This window comes from Apus apus, chromosome 4 (assembly GCF_020740795.1).
Source record: "Apus apus isolate bApuApu2 chromosome 4, bApuApu2.pri.cur, whole genome shotgun sequence".
In the NCBI taxonomy this organism is placed as follows: domain Eukaryota; kingdom Metazoa; phylum Chordata; class Aves; order Apodiformes; family Apodidae; genus Apus; species Apus apus.
Genome location: NC_067285.1, coordinates 113745338 through 113767321, shown reverse-complemented (window position 1 = coordinate 113767321; position 21984 = coordinate 113745338). Strand labels below are relative to the sequence as shown.

Genomic DNA, 21984 nt, shown 5'->3' with positions numbered 1-21984 from the left:
CCCACCCAGACCCCCCTGGGACACGACCCCGGGACATCTCTCTCCATCCCTGTCACCGCCCCCCCCCCGCCCGCCGCGCTCACATCCGGGTACTCGCGCCGCCCTTTGCGCGCCAAAACCTCCGGCGCGCTCCCCCCGCAACGGCCGCGCAGCGGGGGGCGGGTCTGCGCATGCGCGGGGCGGGCGCGGGGCTGGGCGGGCAGCGCGGCGGGTGCCATGGAGCCGGGAGAAGAGGAGGAGGAGGAGGGCGAGGAGGAGGGCGAGGAGAGCCAGGAGGAGGGCGAGGAGAGCCGACGGGTCCCTGTGAGTGCGCTCCGGGCCGCGGAGGGGCTGGGGGAAGCGGCCTTGCCGGGCGGGAGGCGGTAGCTGCACGGAGCGGCCCCCTCAGCCCGCGCCCGGCCTTGGGGAAGGGGTGTGACGGGCTGGCTTGTGCCGGGTTGCTCCTTTCCCCCCCCCGCCTCCGCTGGAGGTGGAATTGGGGCTGGTCGCTTCTTCTCCACCTCGCAGCCGGGGTGGTTTTTCTGCCCCAGAGAGAGTGGGGATGCAACCCACCTGGAATGTGTCCCCCCCCACCCGACCCCCTTCTGGCTGGGGAGCAGGGGCTGTGACCAGGCTGGTCAGTTTCCACCCTCCCGACTTCTCCTCTGGGAGAAGAGGGGCTGTAATTGACCAGATCCCTCCTTTTCTCCTGGGAGGAGAGTGTGTGTGTGATTGCCTTGTTCCCTTCGTGCCCTGCAGAGGGGTGGGTGCAGTTGGCTTGGTCACTAACCCCCCTGGGAGGGCAGAGTCAGTGGGGCTGTCGTGGCCCCGTGGAGCCATTCCTGCCCTGGAAGGGCTCCTACGTGGCCCTGTGCGCTTTGCTGTGTTTCCTATCGGTGCTGGAGATGGGAAAGATGAGATTCCTGGAGATCATGGGTGTCCCATCACATCCCGCCACCCCCATGTTCTGGAATCAGGGTCTTTCTGGACTTGAGTGCTGGGAAGCTGCCTTGCCGTGGTGTTCTGGTCTTAACTCTCCTGCTGTTCTCATGGTGGTTTCCAGAGTTGTGCAGATGCTACAAGCCCTTCACAAGTTCTGGCTCTTGCAAACTGTTGGGGAGGCATCTTACTTGAAGAGCTGATGTTGGACACTTGGGTCTGGAGGTGTTTATGGGTGTCATGTCCTGAGTTATGTGTTAGGAAAGGTATAAGAGGACAACCCAAAATTAAAAGTTACATGATGGTGAGTGCTCTAGAAGGAAGTCAGAGGTGCAAAAGCCAAATGGCCACAGACCAGAAGGTATGGTTCCTGGGCTGGTGTGTATTCTTGTATATATACAAGCAGAAGCTAAGTTCATTTGAATATGGATTTACTGACAATTTTCAATCAAATTCACAGTTCTAAGCTGTATTGTTGTTACAGACCAGTGAGCTTAGCTCCTGCTCTGGTTTTACGTTCATGTTATTCATCATGGGTCAGTTTATTTTGATGATTTCTGGGTGTCAGATTTGGTTGTTTTATGGTGGCTGTTGCTTCCTTCTCCGTGTTTGTTTTGCTCTGGGGTTTAATTGCTGCTCTGACAACCAGAGCTCAGCTCTGGGAATACCAGGTGGAGCTGAGCCAAGCTTGTTGCTAGTCTGCTGCTGCTCTCCTGGGTCAAGGGGGTGCAGGTGCAGACACTTGGGCAGATGGAGCTTCTGTCTGTTGTGGTATGGCTGCTCCTAGAGCAGGGTTTGGGTTGGAAGGGACCTTTAAAGGTCGTCTAGTCCAGCCGCCCTGCATGGGCAGGGACAACTTCAACTAGATCAGGTTGCTCAGAGCCCCATCCAGCCTGACCTTGAATGTTTCCAAGGATGGGCCATCTACCACCTCTCTGGGCAGCCTGGGCCAGGGTTTCACCACCCTTAGTGTAAAAATATTCTATCTAATATCTAGTCTGAGTCTCCCCTCTTCTAGTGTAAAACCATCCAGCTGCGTCCTCTGGCTACAGGCCCTACTAAAAAGTCTGTTCCCATCTTTCTTATAAGCCCCCTTCATGCACTGGAAGGTGCTCTCAGGTCTCCCTGGAACCTTCTCTTCTCCAGGCTGAACACCCCAGCTCTCCCAGCCTGTCTCCAGAGCAGGGCTGCTCCAGCCCTCCCATCATCTCTGTAACCTCCTCAGGAGACTCTCCAACAGCTCCATGTCCTTGTGCTGAGGACCCCAACACTGGCCCCAGCGCTGCAGGGGGGTCTGAGCAGAGGGGGCCAGTCCTCTCCCTGGCCCTGCTGGTCACACTGCTGGTGACAGCCCAGGACATGGGGGGTTTCTGGGCTCCAGCACACACTGATGTCTCATGTCCAGCTTTTCACCCCGCCGGTACCCCCAAGTCCTTAGGGCTGCTCTCAATCCACCCAGCCTCCAGCCTGGGTGACTCTGGGGGTTACCCCAACCCATCTACAGGACCTTGCACCTCTTGCACCTTTATTATATCTTTCTGTTGCTAGAGACTGTTTTAGCTATACTTTCAGTTGGCAAAGAGAGATTAACACTGAAAACCTGGGTTTGCAACTTGTGACATGCAAGGTTGTGGTTTCAGGAGTGCCAAATAAACCAGCAAGCCCCAGGTCACCTATTAGAAGAAGTGACCTGTGCTGCTGTGCCCTGGTGACTTGTTGTTCCCTCTGTGTTTTGTTTGTCCCATATTCCACCAGCCAGCAACCCAGCTCAGCAGGGCAAGGGACTGTTAATTTCCCTTGAAGTTTAAAGGCCTGGTGGAATTTTTGGCATTAAGAGTGAGAAGAAAGTCTGTAACCAGCGCAGTGATACTTCTTACTGTTTGTTTGTTGTTTTTTTGTTTCTTCACTGAAACACTGTTTCCTCTTGTAGTTTCCTTTGGATTAGGAGGATGTTTTACACCCTGTCCTACAAAGTTTTTGATTCTATGTTTAAACATTGCTGTGACAAACAGGATCTAGAAGTGCCACCAGTGCCACTGCAGCCCCTCTGCTACCAAAATCTTGCCATGAAAACCCGGTACACCCAGTCAGCTGTTCAAGTATCTGACTGATGCTGTTCCTCTGGGGTCAGTCCTTGGGTTGATGCTGTGACCCAGGTGGATGGGGTGAATGGACTCACATCGACTTGGTGGATGACAGCAACTTGGGGGGGGTGGATGATATGCTGAAGGACAGGGCTGCCATTCAGAGAGACCTCAGCAGACTGGCTTAGTGGTCCAAGAGGAATTTTATAAGCTTTAGCTATGAAAACTGTGGAGGCTTTCTCACTGAGAAAGAAAATCCCTGGACATCATTACCAACTGGTGGCCCTTCAAGGAAGAGCCCAAGGACCTGGTGGACAGCAAGTTGAACTGAGTTGACAGCTCACTCTTTGCAGCAGTGAAGGCCTGACATGCATTGACAGGAGCATAACTGGCAGCTGAAGAGAACTGAATATTCCCTCTTCTTGGCCACAGCTGGATCCTGTCTCCTGTTCTGGGCTGCCAGGACAAGAGAGAGGTCAACAAAGTGTCCTGAGTCTGGTGAAGGCCACCAAGACAGGAGACTAGAGCATATGGTGCATGAGGGGAGGCTGTGGAGGCTGGGTTGGTTTGGCCTGGGGAAGAGGAGGCTGAAGGTGAGGATGTGGCAGTGGTGCTTCCCTGCCAGAAGAGGGATTTGGAGAAGGCAGAGGAAGACACTTCTTGGGGGTGCACAGGGACAGGACAAGCAGCAGTGGTGATGTGTTAAAAGAAGAAATTCAAACTGGAGACAAGGAAATCGGTGCTTTTATGAAGAGGCTGGTGACGTGCTAGAGCAGGGCCCACTTAGATGGGTGAGTCTCTGTCCTTGGAAATAGTCACAAGTTGACAGGATGAGGCCTGAGCAACCTCATCTAGCCTTGAAGTTGGAGCTGCTTCAAGCCGGAGGTTGGACTGGGTGACCTCCAGAGGTCCTTCAGACATGAGCTGCACTGTGATTACATGAATAAAACTTCTGCTTCAGGCATTAAGGTGTATTAGAATAATCAGCTTTTGGATTGCCTTGCACTGCCTGCTCTGTGAGCAGAGTGCTCTCTGCCTTGGAAGCCTTCCTTTCCTGGGAAACTGAGGGAAAAACCAGGCAGGCTGGTTGCAGATCAGCAATGATTAGTTTTTCCCGTGTTGTTTTAGGACACTTCATAAAGCTGTTGATATCATAAATTTGTCAGGGGAAACCACTATTTTTAAGAGATTCCAAATGGTGCCCTAGCAATCTTTGCAATGTCAGTGTATGTTGTATAAATAGGTTATCTTTCTGGAACCTTTTCACCACATCCCTGGTAGTTTACCCTGTCATCAATCATTCCTTGTTGTATTTGAGATGGTTCTGATCATTCATAGCCCTTTAAAAGTCCAACATTTGTTGCACAAAAGGGATAAAATGGTTCTGAATTTGCACAGTGCCTGATGTTCTGGTTGGTGGTGCTTTCGTGCCAGGAGGGAATGGTGTGGGTCTGAAAATTACTGCTAGCACACCAATCCCTTTTGAAAAAAAAAACAACCCACAAGGTACAGCTTAAACAATTTATGTTTCTCATACCTGACAGCACCAAATGATTGTTACAATTTTTGAAATAGTGTTTTTTGAGGTGTGTATTATTTACCGAAGTGTTTGCAGATGAACCTCTATGGTGATCGATTTGCAGGCAATGGGCATTTTGTTTTTCATCTCAGCAGCTGGACTGAAATGCTAACACTTGTCATGCAACTTGTGGTACTGGGCTTCTGGCCACAAAAAATAAATCTCTGCTGTAAAAACTTACTCTGCATTTGAATGAGACTCTTTTTTTGGTGTTTTGAGACACAAAGTAGGGTGGATGTGGATGATGAAGCCACAATAAATGAAGTTGTTGGGTTATTGTGAAATTCAGTCACATCCGTGCAGCATTAAGAGTTTTGGGTTTACGTGTAGCCCCTCAAGTGCCTCTGCACAACAGTTGCTTTGCTTTTCCTTGCCTGTTCATTCCAAGCTGATGGTTGTGCCTTGAAATCAGCAGGTAGGTCTGAGACAGGGTGATTTAAACTTCTCGTGATCTGGCAGAATGGTTTCTTTAACTCTTAGGGACACAGTGGTCAATTCCACGTGTTAACAGGGAAATATGTGCCTGTTTCTCCATGTTCCTGTCTTTTTTTCCCCACAGCTGGGGAGGTCCTGCCCTGCAGCAGGGGATTGCTGGCTTGAAGTGGCATCAGGCTGGCACTGCACAGGTGATGGGGGAGCTCACACCTTAGCTTGCTTTGTCAGGCTGCCCAGACCAGGAAGAAAGCCATGCTACAGGCTGGAGAGCTTGACTTAGGTCTTACTTGTGACAACTTCTTACAGCTTTTTAAAAAAATCTCATACCATTTGAACATAAATTCATGGAGAAATAAAAACTAGAACCTTTTGGTTCAAATTCCACAGCAATGGAGAATCCTCCAGTGAAGGGATTTCCATCATACATCCTTGGGACACAGTTATTCAGCAAATGGGAATGGGGGCTGCAGGATGGGGATGTTTCTTCCTCTGTATTTAAACCACACAAATTCATGCTTGTTTGAAATACAAAATGTTGTTTAATTATCCATTTATTGTGTCTTCTTTATATTGTGTGCTTGATTATCCACTATGACTAGGTGAAAAAGCACAGAAATGCAATAATTTAGAACAAACTATTTGAAAGCATTTGAAATAAATTGGTAAGGAAGTGCCCAGTGTGACTGTTAAGAAGAATTGAATTCAACCTGTTTAATTATCATTCTTGATAGGTTAAGTGATTTAGTAGCTCAAAGTGTGGCAGAGTATGAATGTATTGTGACCTCAGAAGAGTTTTTGATCTTGGGACAAGCTGGGAAAATATGCAGCAAGTTTGGGAGGCATCTCAGGTGCAGTTTTGGATGGTTTTTCTTGGCTTGTTCCTGTGAAGTTTTTTCATTGATGAATTGTGTGATCAGTAGATGGTGAGACCTAGAAAATAACTAGATAAGGTTATGCTGGGGAAAGGGATAAATGCTTTGGAAAATTGTATCTGAATCAGGAATGTTCTTGACAAAATGCAGAAAAAAAAAAAAAAGTCCTGAATGTAGCAAGGTGAAATCCAGCCAAAGCAAGTTGAGGGTGGGATCTGCCTCTAGTGCTGATGTGTGATCACCCTGAGCATCGAACCATAGAACGGTTTGGGTTGGAAGGGACCTTAAAGATCATCAGGTTCCAACCTCCCTGCTATGAGCAGGGACACCTCCCACCAAACCAGGCTGCACAAGCCTCATCCAGCATGCCCTTGAACACTTCCAGGGATGGGGCATCAACAACTTCCCTGGGCAACCTGTTCCAGCACCTTCCTACCCTCATGGTGAAGAATTTCTTCCTAATGTCTGACCTAAATCTCCCCTCTTGCAGTTTAAAACCATCACCCCTTGTCCTATCACTGCCCTCTCTGATGAAAAGCCCCTCCCCAGCTTTCCTGGAGCCCCTTCAGGCACTGGAAGGTGCTCTAAGGTCTCCCTGGAGCCTTCTCTTCTCCAGGCTGAACAGCCCCAACTCCCTCAGCCTGTCTTCAGAGCAGAAATGTGGTGTAAATGTTTGCTGACATTGAAGAGTTGGTCCCAAACTCCATTGCTTGTTGTTTGGAGGGCCCCCCCCTTTTTTTTTTTTGCAGCTGCATGTTGAGGTGGGTAAGGAAACTGAAACACAATTTATACTGAATTAATCTGGCCACATGCCTCTGATTTTTAGGAGGGAGAGATGAGACGAAATGGAGTGTTTGGAAGGCTTCATAGTGTATTTCTGATGTGTTGATCAGATTGTTAGAATCATTCATCTATAGAATTCTTTCCCATATCTCTCTGGTTATTTTTCTTGGTTGTTCTGTGTTGTATTGCATGATATTTTTACTGGGATGTTTTCAGTAGGTCGGAATAAAGTGAGGAGATCTAAGTCTGGGTATTCAAACTTTGAATGGTTCAAAACTGAGAAACATTTGTATTCCTTTCTATGAAATGTGGCCTCAGTTAAGACTGCCAAACAGAAGCTGCTGTTCCTCCCACTGAAGCTAATGGCACTGTGGTGTGTGTGTGGGGGTGGTTGTAGTTCAGCTTTATTTTTGTCTTTTCCTCTCATTATGCATTAAGCAGCAAAAGGTAACTTTGTATGGGATCTCAGGAAGAAAAACCTTGTTACATTTTCTCCATTTGAGTTTAATTATATGGAAGCCCTTAGATGTGATTATACCCAATGACTAAATCCAAATTTATTTTTCACTTGCAACTGCTTTATGTGCCCTGGTGCACACAGTGCTGATACGTGGCAGATCTCTTCCATTGTGCTGCTGCTTTAACATTGCTCTTAAGTGTGAGAATTAAAAATGAAATCACGAAACAAAATGTGCTGGTGCTTGTTTGCCTCCTTCAGCTGTGAACCCACGAGTGCCCAGTGACTTGGCTGTTTTTGAAAAGGAGAGATTGTTCCCTGGATGGTGTGTTGTTAATGCCATGTTGGGATGCTGTGGAGAGCAGTGCTCAATGGAGAGAGCACAGCCTTGTGTGTGAGCAGGAGAACCTGCAGCTGGGAGCTGTGAGGGCCTTCAGCTCTGCAGCTTTGAGCTGGAGCATTTGTTGTCATAGAATCACAGACTGTTTGGCTTGGAAGGGACCTTAAAAATAATCTAGAGCCAACCCTCCTGTATGGGTATAGGTAAAGGGTATCATTATCCAACTGCAGTAAGATATGAAATAAATGTTTGTGACACACATTCTCATTCATTTTTTCATCTCCTTGGCTTGTGATGCTGTAGGTGTTGTTGTTTCAGACTTTCTCTCATAACCTACAGGCAAAGACAAAATTATAGAGCATGAAAGAAGAGATGGGTTGTACAGTCAGATCAGGCTGCTTGGGGAATCAGCCCTGCCACTGATCTGCTGTGTTGTTGTACACTAAGTTCTCTGTGCCTGGTAAAAGGAGGATAAACATTGATCATGCACGTTCTCAAGTAGTGCTGTGAATCAGTGTTGATGAAACATTTTGGGGCCTTTTGCATGGAAGGCACCGTATGAGTTCCTTAGCAATAGTAATACTGCTTCATAGAACCATAGAGTACCAGCTTGGAAGGGACCTCAAGGATCACCTGCTCCAGCCTTTCTAGGTACTGCTCTAGTTGATATGAGATGGCTCAGCCCCCTGTCAAGCTGAGACTTAACACTGTCCAATGTGGGGGGATCTGCCACTTCCCTTGGGAAACTATTCCAATGTGTGACTGTCCTCATGGTGGAAAATTTCCATCTTGTGTCCAATGGGAATCTCCCCAGGAGCAGCTTGTGCCCATGACCCCTTGTCTTTTCCATGTGATTCCTTGTAAATAGGGAGTTTCCATCTTCTTGGCAGCCATTCTTTAAGGACTGGAACATGGTAATAAGGTCTCCCTGAAGCCTTCACCCTTTCAAGGCTGGACAAACCCAGTTTTCTCCTTCCTGCTCTTCTGGGTGACTGAATATTGGAGCCTTTGGTAGCTCTGGCTATAATTGTACTCTGAATCTTCTAGAACATTGCTATTTGTGGTAATCACATCATAACTCATTAGCATTTCTCCACCAATTTATTCTTGAGAAGTCTACATATGATGCATCTCTGGCTCTGTTTTCCCAAAATAAGACCCATTGAGCCTCTACCAAATCCTAATGTGAAGAGAATTTGCAAGCTGTAAGAGCTGTGGGAGCATTCATGAGGAGAAAGTACTTCCAGAAGAGAAATTTCCACCAAGTGGAAGCTCAGTTCTACGTTATCCTTCTATACTTCCATTTTATCCCCTTTTGCTCAAGACTCGATCAGGTTAAATTTGATCTCCAAGGAAGATTCTTCCTGACTTCAGTTAATAGTAAATTATGCATTTCTTTTTTTTCCATTCTATAGTAAAATATTTTGGTAAAAGATAAAGATGAGAAGGTACAGGTAGAAGAAACCTGTTCAGATGCCTCTGTACTCTTTTTTTGTGACTGTCTCTCCAGATGTGTTGAAACTGTATGAAAAAAGGCTCAAATTCAAAGTTGGATGTGGGTTGATGAAATTATGAGGTTTCTCATATTTTCCTTAGGTACACAGTCAGCTTTATTTTCTTCTTGAGAGCAAGTTAATCAGGAACTGAATAATTCTCTTCAGGAGAAGTGGTTCCTCTGGCGTTGAGGGCAGAGTGAGGGAAGGCTGTGCTGCAACTGCTGCAGCAGAGATAAAGGATGTTAATTGAAGTGGCCGACAGGTATAGAAGCAATTAAACAATCTGGGGAGGACTTGCTCACCGTGGGCTAAAGAAGGTCATTTCCAAAGGGGGAATGAAGAATAACCTGCAGTTTGGGTGTTTAGTTTTTTTGTTCATTGTGTGCATCCTGAGCACTGTCATTACTCATCTGTTCTAATATCCTCCAGAGCACCTACTTAATTAGTTGTGCTCAGCATATCTAAATAAAATCAGTGCCCCTTTTTTTGGTTTGAAATTAGTTTTCTAAGCACAATATGGGTCCCTTACCTAGTGCTATTAATTTTCAGTACCTAACGCTATTAATTTCCATTTGGATTAATACAGTTGCCCTTTTCTGGAGATGCAGATTGTAAACCCAGATTTTCAATAATAGACTTTAATTAAATTACCAAATAGCTCCTGGAATGCTTTGTGTTCAGAGCTGTTGTCATGTATGTTTCAGTGCTGCTTCTTTAATGACTTGATTAGTATGAACAATAGCCACTAGAGGAATGTGGTAGGGATTGAATATATGTATACAGGCTGCAATTATTTATCTTTAGGCCCAACACAAAGCCCAAACAAACTTATTTTGTGCAGGGAATTAATTTGGATAAGGAGTCTGCCTGGCTGAGTCCTAGTTTCATGGAGTTTTTTATATTGTTAAGTCATGTTTTGATTTCAGTGATGCTATGTTGTGGAAGCATTTAAGGTGGCATATGATACTGACGTTCTGGAAGTTGTCCTTCTAAAACTTGTGAGATAATTCTGTAGAGTTGAGGTTTTTGTGACTGCATGAAAGACACAAAAGTGTTGACCCAGTGTCACAGACTCATAGGATGGTTTGGGTTGGAAGGGACCTTCAAGATCATCTAGTTCCAACCCCCCTGCATGGGCAGGGACACCTCCCACCAGCCCAGGTTGCTCCAAGCCCCATCCAACCTGCCCTTCAACACTGCCAGGGATGGGGCAGCCACAGCTTCTCTGGGCAACCTGGGCCAGGGTCTCACCACCCTCACAGCAAAGAATTTTCTCCTAATGTCTCACCTAAATCTTCCTTCTTCCAGTTTTGATCCATTCCCCTTTGTCCTTCCACTGTGAGCCCTTGTCCCAAGCCCCTCCCCAACTTTCCTGGAGCCCCTTCAGGCACTGGAAGGTGCTCTCAGGTCTCCCTGGAGCCTTCTCTTCTCCAGGCTGAACACCCCAACTCTCCCAGCCTGTCTCCAGAGCAGAGCTGCTCCAGCCCTCAGATCATCTCCATGGCTTCCTCTCGACTTTCTCCATGATCTCCATGTCTTTCCTGTGTTGGGGCTCTAGAACTGGTCATTTATTTTGAAGGAAAAACTGAGACTTTAAGGGGTAGAAAGAAAAATCCTGGATTGTAACCCCTTTTTACGAGTGGTGTGGGCTGCGGTGTCCAGTCAGAAAGAGTTTAAAGGTTACCTGCTCATGTGCAGAATTGGGGCTGACACTAATTGGGGTCTTGTTGTGCTTTGCCAGTGAGTCTTGGCAATTCACTGACCAAATGCTCTTTAAAAGCAAGAGAAGTTCAGCCTGTCTCCAGCTCTGCATGTTCTTAGATGTAGTAGCAATGGAAAAAAATAAGATTATAACTAAATATGTATTAAAAAGATCTAAAAGCCATCTAAGATGGCTATAATTTCTTTTTGTAGATGAATTGTTATGTTTTTTGTAAGAAACAGGTGACTGAGGTGTCATAAGTAGTCAAGAGTGAACTTGTTGTTCTCAGGTTGAAACATGGACTGGCAGTTTTGTACAAAACAATAAACAAGCTTTTATTCACATCCTTTCCAGCTGTTTAGTGCATCAGAAGAATGAAAGAGAATTCAGGTGTCACATGAGCTAATCTGGTTGGTAATATCCACGTTTAAAGAAAACCATCTCAAATGCTGAGTTTTGTGTTTCTTTTACAGGAGACAGGAGCTGTGAGTTTGTGTCTGATCTCTCCTCTTGGAATGTAACTAATGTCTTCATTCAGACTCTCATGGCTTGGTTTTTTTTGTGATAAAAGTTGCAGATGTTGTGCTCAGTCCACCAAGGCAGAGCTGTGCTACTGAATGGAAATTTCCAAACGGGTATTAGACCAATTTGTCAGAAAATCTTATCAAAAAAGAGAATTGTCACTGGAGGACTCGGTAACTGAAGGCACATCCAACAGCACTTGAATTATTAATGTAGAAGGCAGGCTTTGGGAAGTCAGTTGCTTCTTTCTCACTGACTCTCTGCTCTTCTCAGTCTGTGACCTTTTACTTCTGCTCCTCACATGTCCCTTGCCCTCAGAAAGGGCTGATGTTGTTCTCAGGGCAGCCAGATATACCAGGGAGTAGACACATGGTTCATGGTACAGGATCAGGTGACAGGAAGCTTCATTCTGCCCCTGCTTCTGCCCATGGCAGTGCTCTTCAGGTCCTGCCACTTGCTGATTTTGTCACTTAAAAGTCAAGCTCACCTTGGAGGTATTTTTAAAAAAAGTTGTTATTGGTGAGTCAAATTGGAACTAGACTTGCCATGAGGAAGGGGTAAGGGCAGGGAGAGGTGTTAAAGAGGTAGGGGAGCTGCAGGTCCTTCTGGTTGAGGCTTCATGTTAAAATGCTGCATTAATAATATTACCTGATATTCCCCAGTGCTGCTCTCCAGGTTTTTTTTGTTTATTTGTTTGTTTTAAATCACTTTCCTGGAGCACTTTAGTTTGGGCTGAACCTTGGGGTTCCAGAGATGTGTGTTTTCACAATTATATACCATTGGTTTTGGACCTGGCTGCCTTATCTGGGTGAAGCTAGTACAGTCACTGTGACCCCAGGCTTGAGATATTGGAGAAATTTCATTTTGACTTCAGAACAACTTCCTCTGTTGCCTGGTGGGGGAAAAAAATATTACAGCTGCTTTTCTAGGCAGTGGCTAAATTAACTTCAGTTCATGCCCTCGAAGTATGTCAGGTATTGCTGAATTATAATAGAGCAATCAACCTAGACTTATTTACATAAGATGGGTTTTAAAATTTACTTTGCAACATTGATATAAGTGAAAACATTTTTTTTTTTTAAAGAAAATAATAAATAAATAAAAAAGGATTAAAAATTACTTACCAAAAGACCCAACAGCCACTATTAATAAATCAGACAGGACCTGACTTTGATCAAGGTGATCAATCTTTTTGGTACTTTGTGATTTACTCAGAGCTGCATGTGACATGTGTTGGGAATGAGGAATAAATTTCTGGCCCTCAGAAATGATTGTCTAATGTGCAGAAAATAATGCTCATTGTTTTTTTGGGATCTGAAGTGGCAGATGAATCTGCCCTTTTTAATTAAGTTTTGCACCTCTGGCCAAGCGTGCTGAGGTCGATGCTTCACTCTGGGCATTGGGGATGGCTTGAGTCTTTTGTAGTTTTCATTGACCGTTGCATCTATACAGGTGTTGAAATACCAAGAAATGGTTTTCAGTTCTAAAAAAACCCTCAAACATATTGTTTCCTTTAGCCTATTGCAACAACCCCCCCACGTCGTGACTGGAAGGAGTCCCTGAGCCGCAGCAGCAGCGAAACGCAGGCCTCGGTTACCAGTGGGATCTCCCTGGGAGAAGCAATACGTCAGAAAACTGCTGAGAATTGGGTACTTGCTGTGCTTTCTTCTGGTTCTGGCTGAAAATGATATGGTTGAAAAGAATATGAAGTGCTGTATCTGTATAACTCAGGTCTCTATCGTCCTCGCCCTCTGAAGGTCTGTGTTTCTGTCTGTGGAGCTGTAGAAAGGCAGGGCTGCTGGCAACTGACAGGTCACCTAGTCTAGGCTGCATCCAAGTGCTATAAATCTTTTTGACATTGATCATTCAAAAATGAATCCCCAGTAGTTCAGGGATTTTTTTTTTTTGGTTTTACAAACAACTTTTGTTTTACCAAAACGCTCCCCCCCCAGTGCTTTCTGCTTATAAAACCTTGTGTATTTTCCAGTGTAATGTTTTCTTTGCAACAGTATCTTTGATCTGTGTTCAGTTTGGAATTTGCTACAATCCCAGTCCTGCTACTGCCTCTTAAATTGTCAGATCTGGCTACATCAAAATAGCTGATTTATATGCTAGCACAGAGCCACGCTTCAGTTCCTGGGAAATCTGACCTTTTAGACCTTGGATTTAATGACATATTCCATTTGTGCTGAAGGAAAATGACCACCATTGTGATACACTCATAGAACTAGCTGATGGATATACTGCCAGGTATTTAATTACTCTGAGAAGTGCACAAGATCAAAGGTGTTTTGAAAAGACTGAGCTGATACATTTTTTTAATTTCAAAATTATAAGAATCTAGTGCAAAAATTATAGTTAATATACCTTCTAATACCTTAGTAATGTTTTAAAAGGTAGGAGAGCTTGCAGCTATTGAGTAGGGATTGTGCTGTACTTCTACCAATTCACTGGGACACTTCCTTTCTTGTATTAACACACATTTGATTATAAGTTATATAAGCTGGTGTTAATGGTTTGCCTTATAAATGATTGATACTCTTAATTCTCTGCACTGAGGACAGGTCTGTGCCTCTTCTATAATTAAAATTTATCTGTTTAATTACTTCCCCAGTAATCCCAGTGCAAATTCTTTAATGAATTACTTGAACTAAAGATGTTCCTTTCAGTTTGAACATTAGCTGGAAGTCCTTTGCTTAAAATATAGCAAAGACTTGGCCAGGATTCTTGTTACTTGTGTAAACTCAGAAGTTCTGTAATTAGAAACTTTTGTTAAAGACAAATCAGAAGCTGTTGTGCTTGTTACTCCTCAATTGTTCACTGCAAACAGTCTTTACTACACAGTGTCCTACTGAAGTGTTTGTCCTTATCAAGATTTTTCTTCCTGAGTGAGAGATTTCATTCTGGTTTGGAAAAAGTCTGCTGCCATGGCAGGATTTGGAGAGGGAGCAGTTTCAGACAAGTGCTGGAAGGCTGGTGATCAGATAGTGAGCTGTGAGAACTGTGGCCTTCAGCAGTTCTTACGGCATGATTGAAAATGGAGTGTTTGTATTGGAAATGCAGTTGAGAAGCCATAATTCCATTTTTATTTTTTTTCCCCCCACGACTCAGTCTTTATTTCTTTTGGAAACATGTCTTATGAAGCTTTCTTGATCCTTGAGCACTTCTTTTTCTCCCCACCTGTTCTCAGGGAACGGAGTCATGGTACCAGCTTCCTGCAGAAGTGGATGTCAGCCATTTAGCTGCTGCCTCGGGGACAAAGCTTGGCCTGACTCGTGATAGAAGTGACCTGAGTGAGTTCCCTACACTGGAGGAAGGATTGTTGTCCTCAGCAGAAGCATCTAGAAGGCAGTTCCCTGGAGACAGAGGACATGGCTTACTGCTGGGTATGGTCACAGCTGCCTTTTGTTCAACTGCTAAACAATTAGGACTCTTAAGATCAATCCCTAGCTTGGATTTGATTTGTTTGATGAGAACTGGTGTTAACAAAATACATTCTGTGTCATTTTACTGGCAAAGCCCATCTACAAAATGAGAGAGAGGGTTTGTGCACCTTCCCTGGAACTTCTAACGTGTCAACTGATTATCTTTAATCTGAGGTAAACCTGTAGTTTTGCTTTTCTTTAGCATTAATAGTAAACCTGAGTAGATAATGTGGAGGTTCTCTCTAGGTGAGGTGACACTTCTGTGTCCTTAAAATCTGTGTTAATTTCTTAGTCAAAGATCTTAGTTAATTTTGAAATAGTTATAATAAAGTAGATATAATTGTATTGGTAACATGAAAAACTGCTCAGGGTGTGTGCATGCTTGCATCTCTTCCTCATACATTCAAACTTCTGGGTTCTGCTTCTGCATTTCACTGCTTCTTATAGGATTTCTTTCTAGACAAAGACTGGCAACCTGGGCCAGTGTCTCACCACCCTCACAGCCAGTGACTTCTTCCTAATGTCTAGTCTAAATCTCACCTCTTCCAGTTTTGATCTATTGCCCCTTGTCCTCTCACTACAAGCCCTTGTCCAAAGGTGGATGGGGTTCTGGACAATCTGGCTTCCTTTCCCATCTAATCTTCATAGTTTAGTTAAAGGTTGGTTTGAGAAGTTCCAAGATTTAACATTCAGCCTTGGTCCTTTACATTGATTTTCAGCCATGTGGGGTCAGAAGATTCTGGTCAGTTCTGGGGGTATAATTTTTAGTCCACTGGTAGGAATACATCTTTGAAAAGATAAACTTCTCTTTATAACACAGCATGTATTCTCTACATTTTAAGACATAAACCTTATTACTGATTTTGTGTAATAATTTCTAATAATCCTCAAAATGGTGGAAACAGAGACAATTTTTCACTCACTGTTAATCATAGGAAACATCTATCCTCAACAAGGTAAACATGTTTATCTTGAAAATGAAGCCAATTTTTATCAGATAAATTTTTCTTTATTACCATAATTTGCTCATTTTTTCCCCTCTTTTTTTTTTAACTTCAAGCTTCAGGTGTGGCAGTCAATCTGCCAAGAATTCCAGCTCTCCCTTTTTGAGCATGTGCAATGAATGAAACCAAACCCAGTAAAAGCAGCACTAAGCAAGGTATATTTAACAATACTCATATGGCTGAATTGATTTACTTTCTCTTCTCTGCTACCTATGGCAGACAAAATTAGCTAAGATTGTTATCAGCAGCTTCTTTATCCACCCAGGCTGGGGCATGTTCTTTACTTGCCTCAGTTGTGTTATTCCATTTTGTGCATTGCTGCTTCCTTACACATTTGAGTTCCTATGCTAAGCAGCTGTTTGCCAGACCCCAGACATGATTGTCATCCCTTGGCTGCACTCTTAAATTAGCAGTTGCTGCATTTAAACATAGATTTATTTATTTTTTTTCAACTCTTAAATACTAGTTTTCACACCAGATTTGATGACGCAGTGTATGTGAACTTTTGGCTTTCAAGATTAGCTCTGTCTCAATTCCAGTGGAATTGTTCATTTTCCCCGTGCAATCCTTTGTCTGTGTGTCCTGGAACTTACTGCTCTGTCATCTGATAACTTTCTTACCTGCTGATGATGCTTGGTTTTCTTCTGTACTTTAATGATACCCCATCCAGGCTCCTCTTGTGCACGTAACTTGCCTGTGAATCCTTGGAAACACTTAGTGATGCTGTTGCTAGGCCCAAAGTGTTCCTTTCTATGTTGATATCCCTTAGAGATTCACATTCATAGAGTCACAGAATGGTTTGGGTTGGAAAGGACCTTAAAGGTGATCTAGGTCCAACCCCCCTGCATGGGCAGGAACACCTCCCACCAGCCCAGGTTGCTCCAAGCCCCATCCAACCTGCCCTTCAACACTGCCAGGGATGGGGCAGCCACAGCTTCTCTGGGCAACCTGGGCCAGGGTCTCACCACCCTCACAGCCAAGAATTTCTTCCTAATATCTGAATCGCTCCTCTTTCACCTGAAAACCATTTCTCCTCATCCTCTCGTTCCCTGCCCTTGTCCCAAGCCCCTCCCCAGCTTTCCTGGAGCCCCTTCAGGCACTGGAAGGTGCTCTAAGGTCTCCCTGGAGCCTTCTCTTCTCCAGGCTGAACACTCCAACTCTCCCAGCCTGCCTCCAGAGCAGAGCTGCTCCAGCCCTTGGATCATCTTTGTGGCCTCCTCTGGACTCCCTTTGCACACTCAAGTGTTACTACATCCATTAGGTTATTTGTGACTCTTTTTTCCAGAATGTAACTGAAATTGCTGAATAAAGGTGCTCCTAAAGCTGCTTTCACTACACCTGTAGGCTTATGGGTTTTTTTCATGAACAAACAAAATTATTATAGGCAAATAACATGATTATTTTTGGTATTTTAAAATAAACCTGCATTGCTTCCAGTTAACTGCAAATTCAACTTGCAATTTGCCATTCCCATACCTGCCTGCATAATCTCAAGTGTATGTGGTTTGTTTCTTGGGTTTTTTTTTGTTCTGGAGGTGAAATTGCCTTGGGAATAACCTGGTAAACATCCATGGCAACTCCTGAGGCTTTTATGAGTTTGGCTGTTATTACAACATGGAGCTCTTGCTCGTTTTCATCAGTATTTATGGCCATTTTGATAATGCTTTGATTCATCCTTTGTGAAAGGAGCCTTTGAGGGGAGAGAGAACATCTCTGATGGATCAGGATCAGAGGTTCTGGTTCATGCCAGACCCCTCTGGGGCCCATGGCTCAGTGCCTTCCACCCGTAGGTCTCACACTGATGGCTGCAACCATCCCTTGTGTCTCCTGTTATGCTTTCTTCAAAGATTGAATTTGGTTTTGGTAACTTGGATTATCTGATTTAAATAAATGCTGTGTCACTGCCTGAACCTCTTGTTTGGCTTGTTCAGGGGTTCTGTCCTATGTGGTTCTCTGGTAACTTCATGGTGGTGGATATACATGGATTTCTCTAAAGGAAAATAGGACAGACAGTGACTTCTACCCATAAAGGCAGAACCTGGGACAGGGTTAGCTTTGGTAGAGGATCCATCTGCTGAAGGACCTTTAAAATTCCTCTAGATGACACACAAGCATGAAGGGAAAGACCACCACGTTTGTTTGGGGTTCTTTTGCCTTCTTAAAAACTTCAGGTCATTTACAGGAGATGCCAGACATTGGCCAATGCAGAGTTAGTTTGTTGCTTTTAGTCTGTCCTGACCACAAAGTCCTGTCCCTTTGCTGCCCTTAGCCTTTTTTTTTAAAATTGTTTTTCAGTTTATTTCTTAAAACAGGAAGATGAAGTGAGGCAGACCAGCTTGGTGTGGCTGAATTAACTGCTGGCTGCTGTAGGTTTGGAACTATTTCAGAGGTGTTTTTCAAGAGGTTTTCTCCTTTATGAAATAAAAGCATTCTTGGCTGGGTCATGCTTGGGCCTACAGACAGCTTGGTAACTAAAAGCCATGTGTGAATCACAGGGAGCTGCTGTCTGCCTAGAGTTGGTTAATTTTGAGTAAACCCCCTTTTTTTTTTTTTTTTGCCATGTAGGAAACACCACGTTTAAGACAGAATAAAAAGTGGAAGGACATGGTAGCTTAGGCATGCTTTGTCTTTGCTGTCTTCCTTTGTAGAGGTTTGTTGTATTTAGTATATTTTGTATAGCATTTTGCCCACGTTATTGTGGTTTGCAGAGCTGGAAACCATATCATCAAGAAAAATTCCTGATACTTGTCAAAGTCTGCATTTTAAAAGCCAGTGGAATTTTATTTGTTGCTCTCTAGTGATTGTACCAGTAGCTACAGCCTTTTTGTATATCCACTGAAATTTCCAGATATGGGAGGAAAGGTGAGAGGGAAGGAGGAAACAGAAGCTCTAATGTTAATTTATTCCTTCTTCTCTTCAAAAAATGTTTTGAATTTCATTTGGAGGGGGGAAATCACAATGACAGTTGTATTGCAATTGCTCCTGCTGCATTGTGGAACAGATTGATCAAGCCAAGAAGGTTTTGTTTTTGTTTTGCCTTCCTTTTTTATCTTCCACAAATGGCAGTTTGACTCTGGCATTCAGAATTGTCAGCAGGCTGTAAGATAAAGTAGCATGCCCAGCTTTGCTTGTTCAGTGAATTCAACTGTGAGGAAGCTTTTGACCTTCAGAGTGACAGCAGGAAGAATTCCTGTTTTGACAAATGCTGGAGGAGTTTTGTACTGACGTCACTTGCTGCTTTAAGCCTTCAGCACCTGCTTCTCTGCAAAACCTGGGTGAGGTCTGGGCAGAATGAGCCCCTAAATCATTGTGAGCATCCAAAACAAGAGAGCGGTGATCTTTCTGTCTCCTGAAGAAAAGAAGTTATTGAAAACATTGGGGTTCATGTGCTGGAAGGTTGGGAAATGTTCAGAAATGCCAGAACACATGATGTGGCTGGAGTTCTTTTAAAAAATTAATATATTACTATATATTGGCTGAGTTAAATGTCATGTATTTAACTCCATGAGAGTGTTTTATAGGTCACCCCTACCAGTTGTTGCAGGGGACAAGCTGGAGGAGAGGGTTTCTACTGAGGATGTGCCTGCAGTGAATCTTGACTATTCTCTTTCCTCCTTTTTTATTTATCTTTTTTCCTCACTCTTCCTGGCCTTGTCAGTCATCTGCTGCTTCAAGTCAGTGATCACCACCACGGTTCCTCTGCCTGGAAAGCTCTGGGGAAGGCAAGGCCCTGTCAGCCTGAGGCAGGTTTCTGCTCCAGGGCAAAAACCAGAATGTTCTGTGGAGGAGTCAGGGGAGTGAGGCTGGTCTGAGGGTGCAGGTTTGCAGTATTAAGTTAGCTACTGCAAAAGAGTCTGGCTTTTCTTTCTCCTGAATACTTATTCCTGCTGCCTTCCTTCTGCCAGACCCACTAGATGAATCCCTGCAATCAGCTAAGCTTGTTCAGACTGAAATGTAATGGTAGGATTGGAAATGGAGGTGGTTCCATTTCAGCTGGATGGGGGTTCTCTTGCCTGTGCTAAAAAGGGAGGGTGAAGCACATTTCTGGGCTGGGCTGAGGAGGTTGGGGCTGTCCCTTCTTCCTGAGGTGTGGTCAGGGCTGTCCCTTCCCACTGCTTCAAGTGGAGACACAGAACTCTTGTTAAGGATTACATGGAAGAGTCTGACGAGGGAGGGAAGAGGGAGAATTGAGGCAAAACTTCCCCGTGCTGTTCAGGTAGCTGTTGGAGCCATTAATGATCCATCTAAACTGCCTTGCACACTTTGTGGAGAGCCAGCTGTGTTCTGTTGATGTGCACTCAGAAATGCCTTATTTGTCTCCTAGGTTTGCACAGCTTCAGTGTTCTGTGTCACGCTCTTGTTTTAGGTTACCTGAGCTGAAGTGCTTCTAAATGACCAGATTTCTGTTCCTGCATATGTACATAGAAATGTAATCAAGTCACCCTTAATCTTCTCTTTGATTATATGAAACAGATTTAGCTCCAGGAGGCTCGTGTGATGAGGCATATTTCTTCAGTCTTTTAGCTGTTTTCTCTGGTCCTCCTGTGGTATTTCCAAATAAGGAGTTAAAATCATCAGAATCTGCAAATACCATTTCAGTAACAGTTTCAGGAAAAGGTTGGAAAGAATAGTCCTTGTTACTACTTACTCACTATTCTTACATATCTATATGAAACATTTACATGCCATTTTGGATTCAGTACTGCTCTGGCCTCCCCTTGGTGGCTTGTTTGTAACGACCCAGGTTCTCATCTTGAGTTGTTGCTTCCTAAGGTATTTTGTCACTCTGGTAGATTTGCTGGGGTGCTGTGTTCTCACCAACGTGTGGCTGAACTTCAGCCACCCTAAAACGTGTCTCTTTGTACCCCAGACTGCCTTTTATCAATGGTCTGTGCAGTGAGATGTTTGTTGCTTGGCAAATCCTTGCCTCACCTGTGTGTCTTCTACCTAAGAAAGTCAGGATTTCTGAGGTTTCACACAGGGACAGGAACAGCTCTGGAAGGGGCTCAGGAGATGAAGCATTTCCTGATTATAACTCTGCTTGGAGAATGCTAAACAATTTTTCATCCCTTGAGTGCTGGGTTGACTTTCTTAATACAAATGTTGAGTGGTACTTACATTTTTGTTGATTTAATATATCTTCAAAATATTGATTTATCAGCCAAATGTTGTGACTTGTGTGTGTGTATATCAAATAGAAGTGTATATTCACATTATTTTATCAATACCTTTATAAATGGATTAAAAAAACTTGTTTGTCAAGACCTATTTTTGACAGTAACTGACAGCTTTTTTCCCCAATTGTTTTTGTTCCCTCCCTCAGTCTTTTTTTTGTTTCTTCATTTTCAAAGTCAGCACACCCAGTCTTTACTGTGCAGAAAAGCTTTTTCTTTAATCACTCCTGCTTTTCAGTTTAGCTTGAAAACACATCTTCATTCAAAGTGAAAAAGTTAAGCTGAAAATCAGGAAAGTCTATTTTCCCCTTCCATGATATGAATAAAAATGAGGTGCCAGCTCTGCAAACATGAAGTGCATCATGATGGGAGATGACAAGTCTAATTTGATAACTCCAATGACTATTACTTTTGTTCACTAATATAGTTTTAAATGTAAAACTAGATTTGGGAGGAAAAAAGAGTACATCTAACACAGCTAAGATAGTTTAGATTCCAGCTTGCTTAATGTTTCTTAAAATACATGGACTTGCATCCTTAACTCAGTTCTGCATCCAAGCTAACTATGCTTATTTACTCAGTATTTTCAAGTATAACAACAATAATTGAGTAAACAAACAAAATAAATGCATGGTAAATATTGTCCACTCTCAATTAGTGGTTGGGAATAATGTGCAAGCTCTGGTTCCAAGTCAGTATCAGCCCCTGAAAACAAACCTCTTTTCTTTCTCTAAAGTACACTTTAAATAAATGCTAAGGAGATTACAATGAATTACATCAGTCTCATGGTCCATGATTTTAAATCATGACATAAATTGTGATTAAAATCACAAAGTAACAATCAGTCTGGTACATTAGATGATGCATCTGGTGCATCAAAGATGACCCAGGGGCTGGAGCAGCTCTGCCCTGGAGCCAGGCTGGGAGAGTTGGGCTGTTCAGCCTGGAGAAGAGAAGGCTCCAGGGAGACCTGAGAGCACCTTCCAGTGCCTGAAGGGGCTCCAGGAAAGCTGGGGAGGGGCTTGGGACAAGGGCAGGGAGTGATAGGAAAAGGGGTGATGGTTTTAAACTGAAAGAGGGGAGTTTTAGATCAGACATCAGGAATAAATTCTTCACCGTGAGGTTAATAAGGCACTAGAACAGGATGCCAGGGAGGTTGTGGCTGCCCCCTCCCTGGAGGTGTTCCAGGACAG

At 44.0% G+C, this 21984-nt stretch overlaps 1 protein-coding gene across 1 annotated transcript in view; it reads left to right on the top strand.

Annotated features, from left to right (window-relative positions):
* Positions 1-216: 216 nt before the first annotated feature.
* The window catches only part of ALMS1 (ALMS1 centrosome and basal body associated protein), a 68746-nt gene continuing 46978 nt past the window's right edge, over positions 217-21984 (top strand). The window contains exons 1-3 of the mRNA XM_051618315.1: positions 217-303; positions 12706-12837; positions 14379-14574. Of these exons, the coding sequence (XP_051474275.1) occupies positions 217-303; positions 12706-12837; positions 14379-14574 (415 nt within the window). The remainder of the gene's footprint in view (positions 304-12705; positions 12838-14378; positions 14575-21984) is intronic.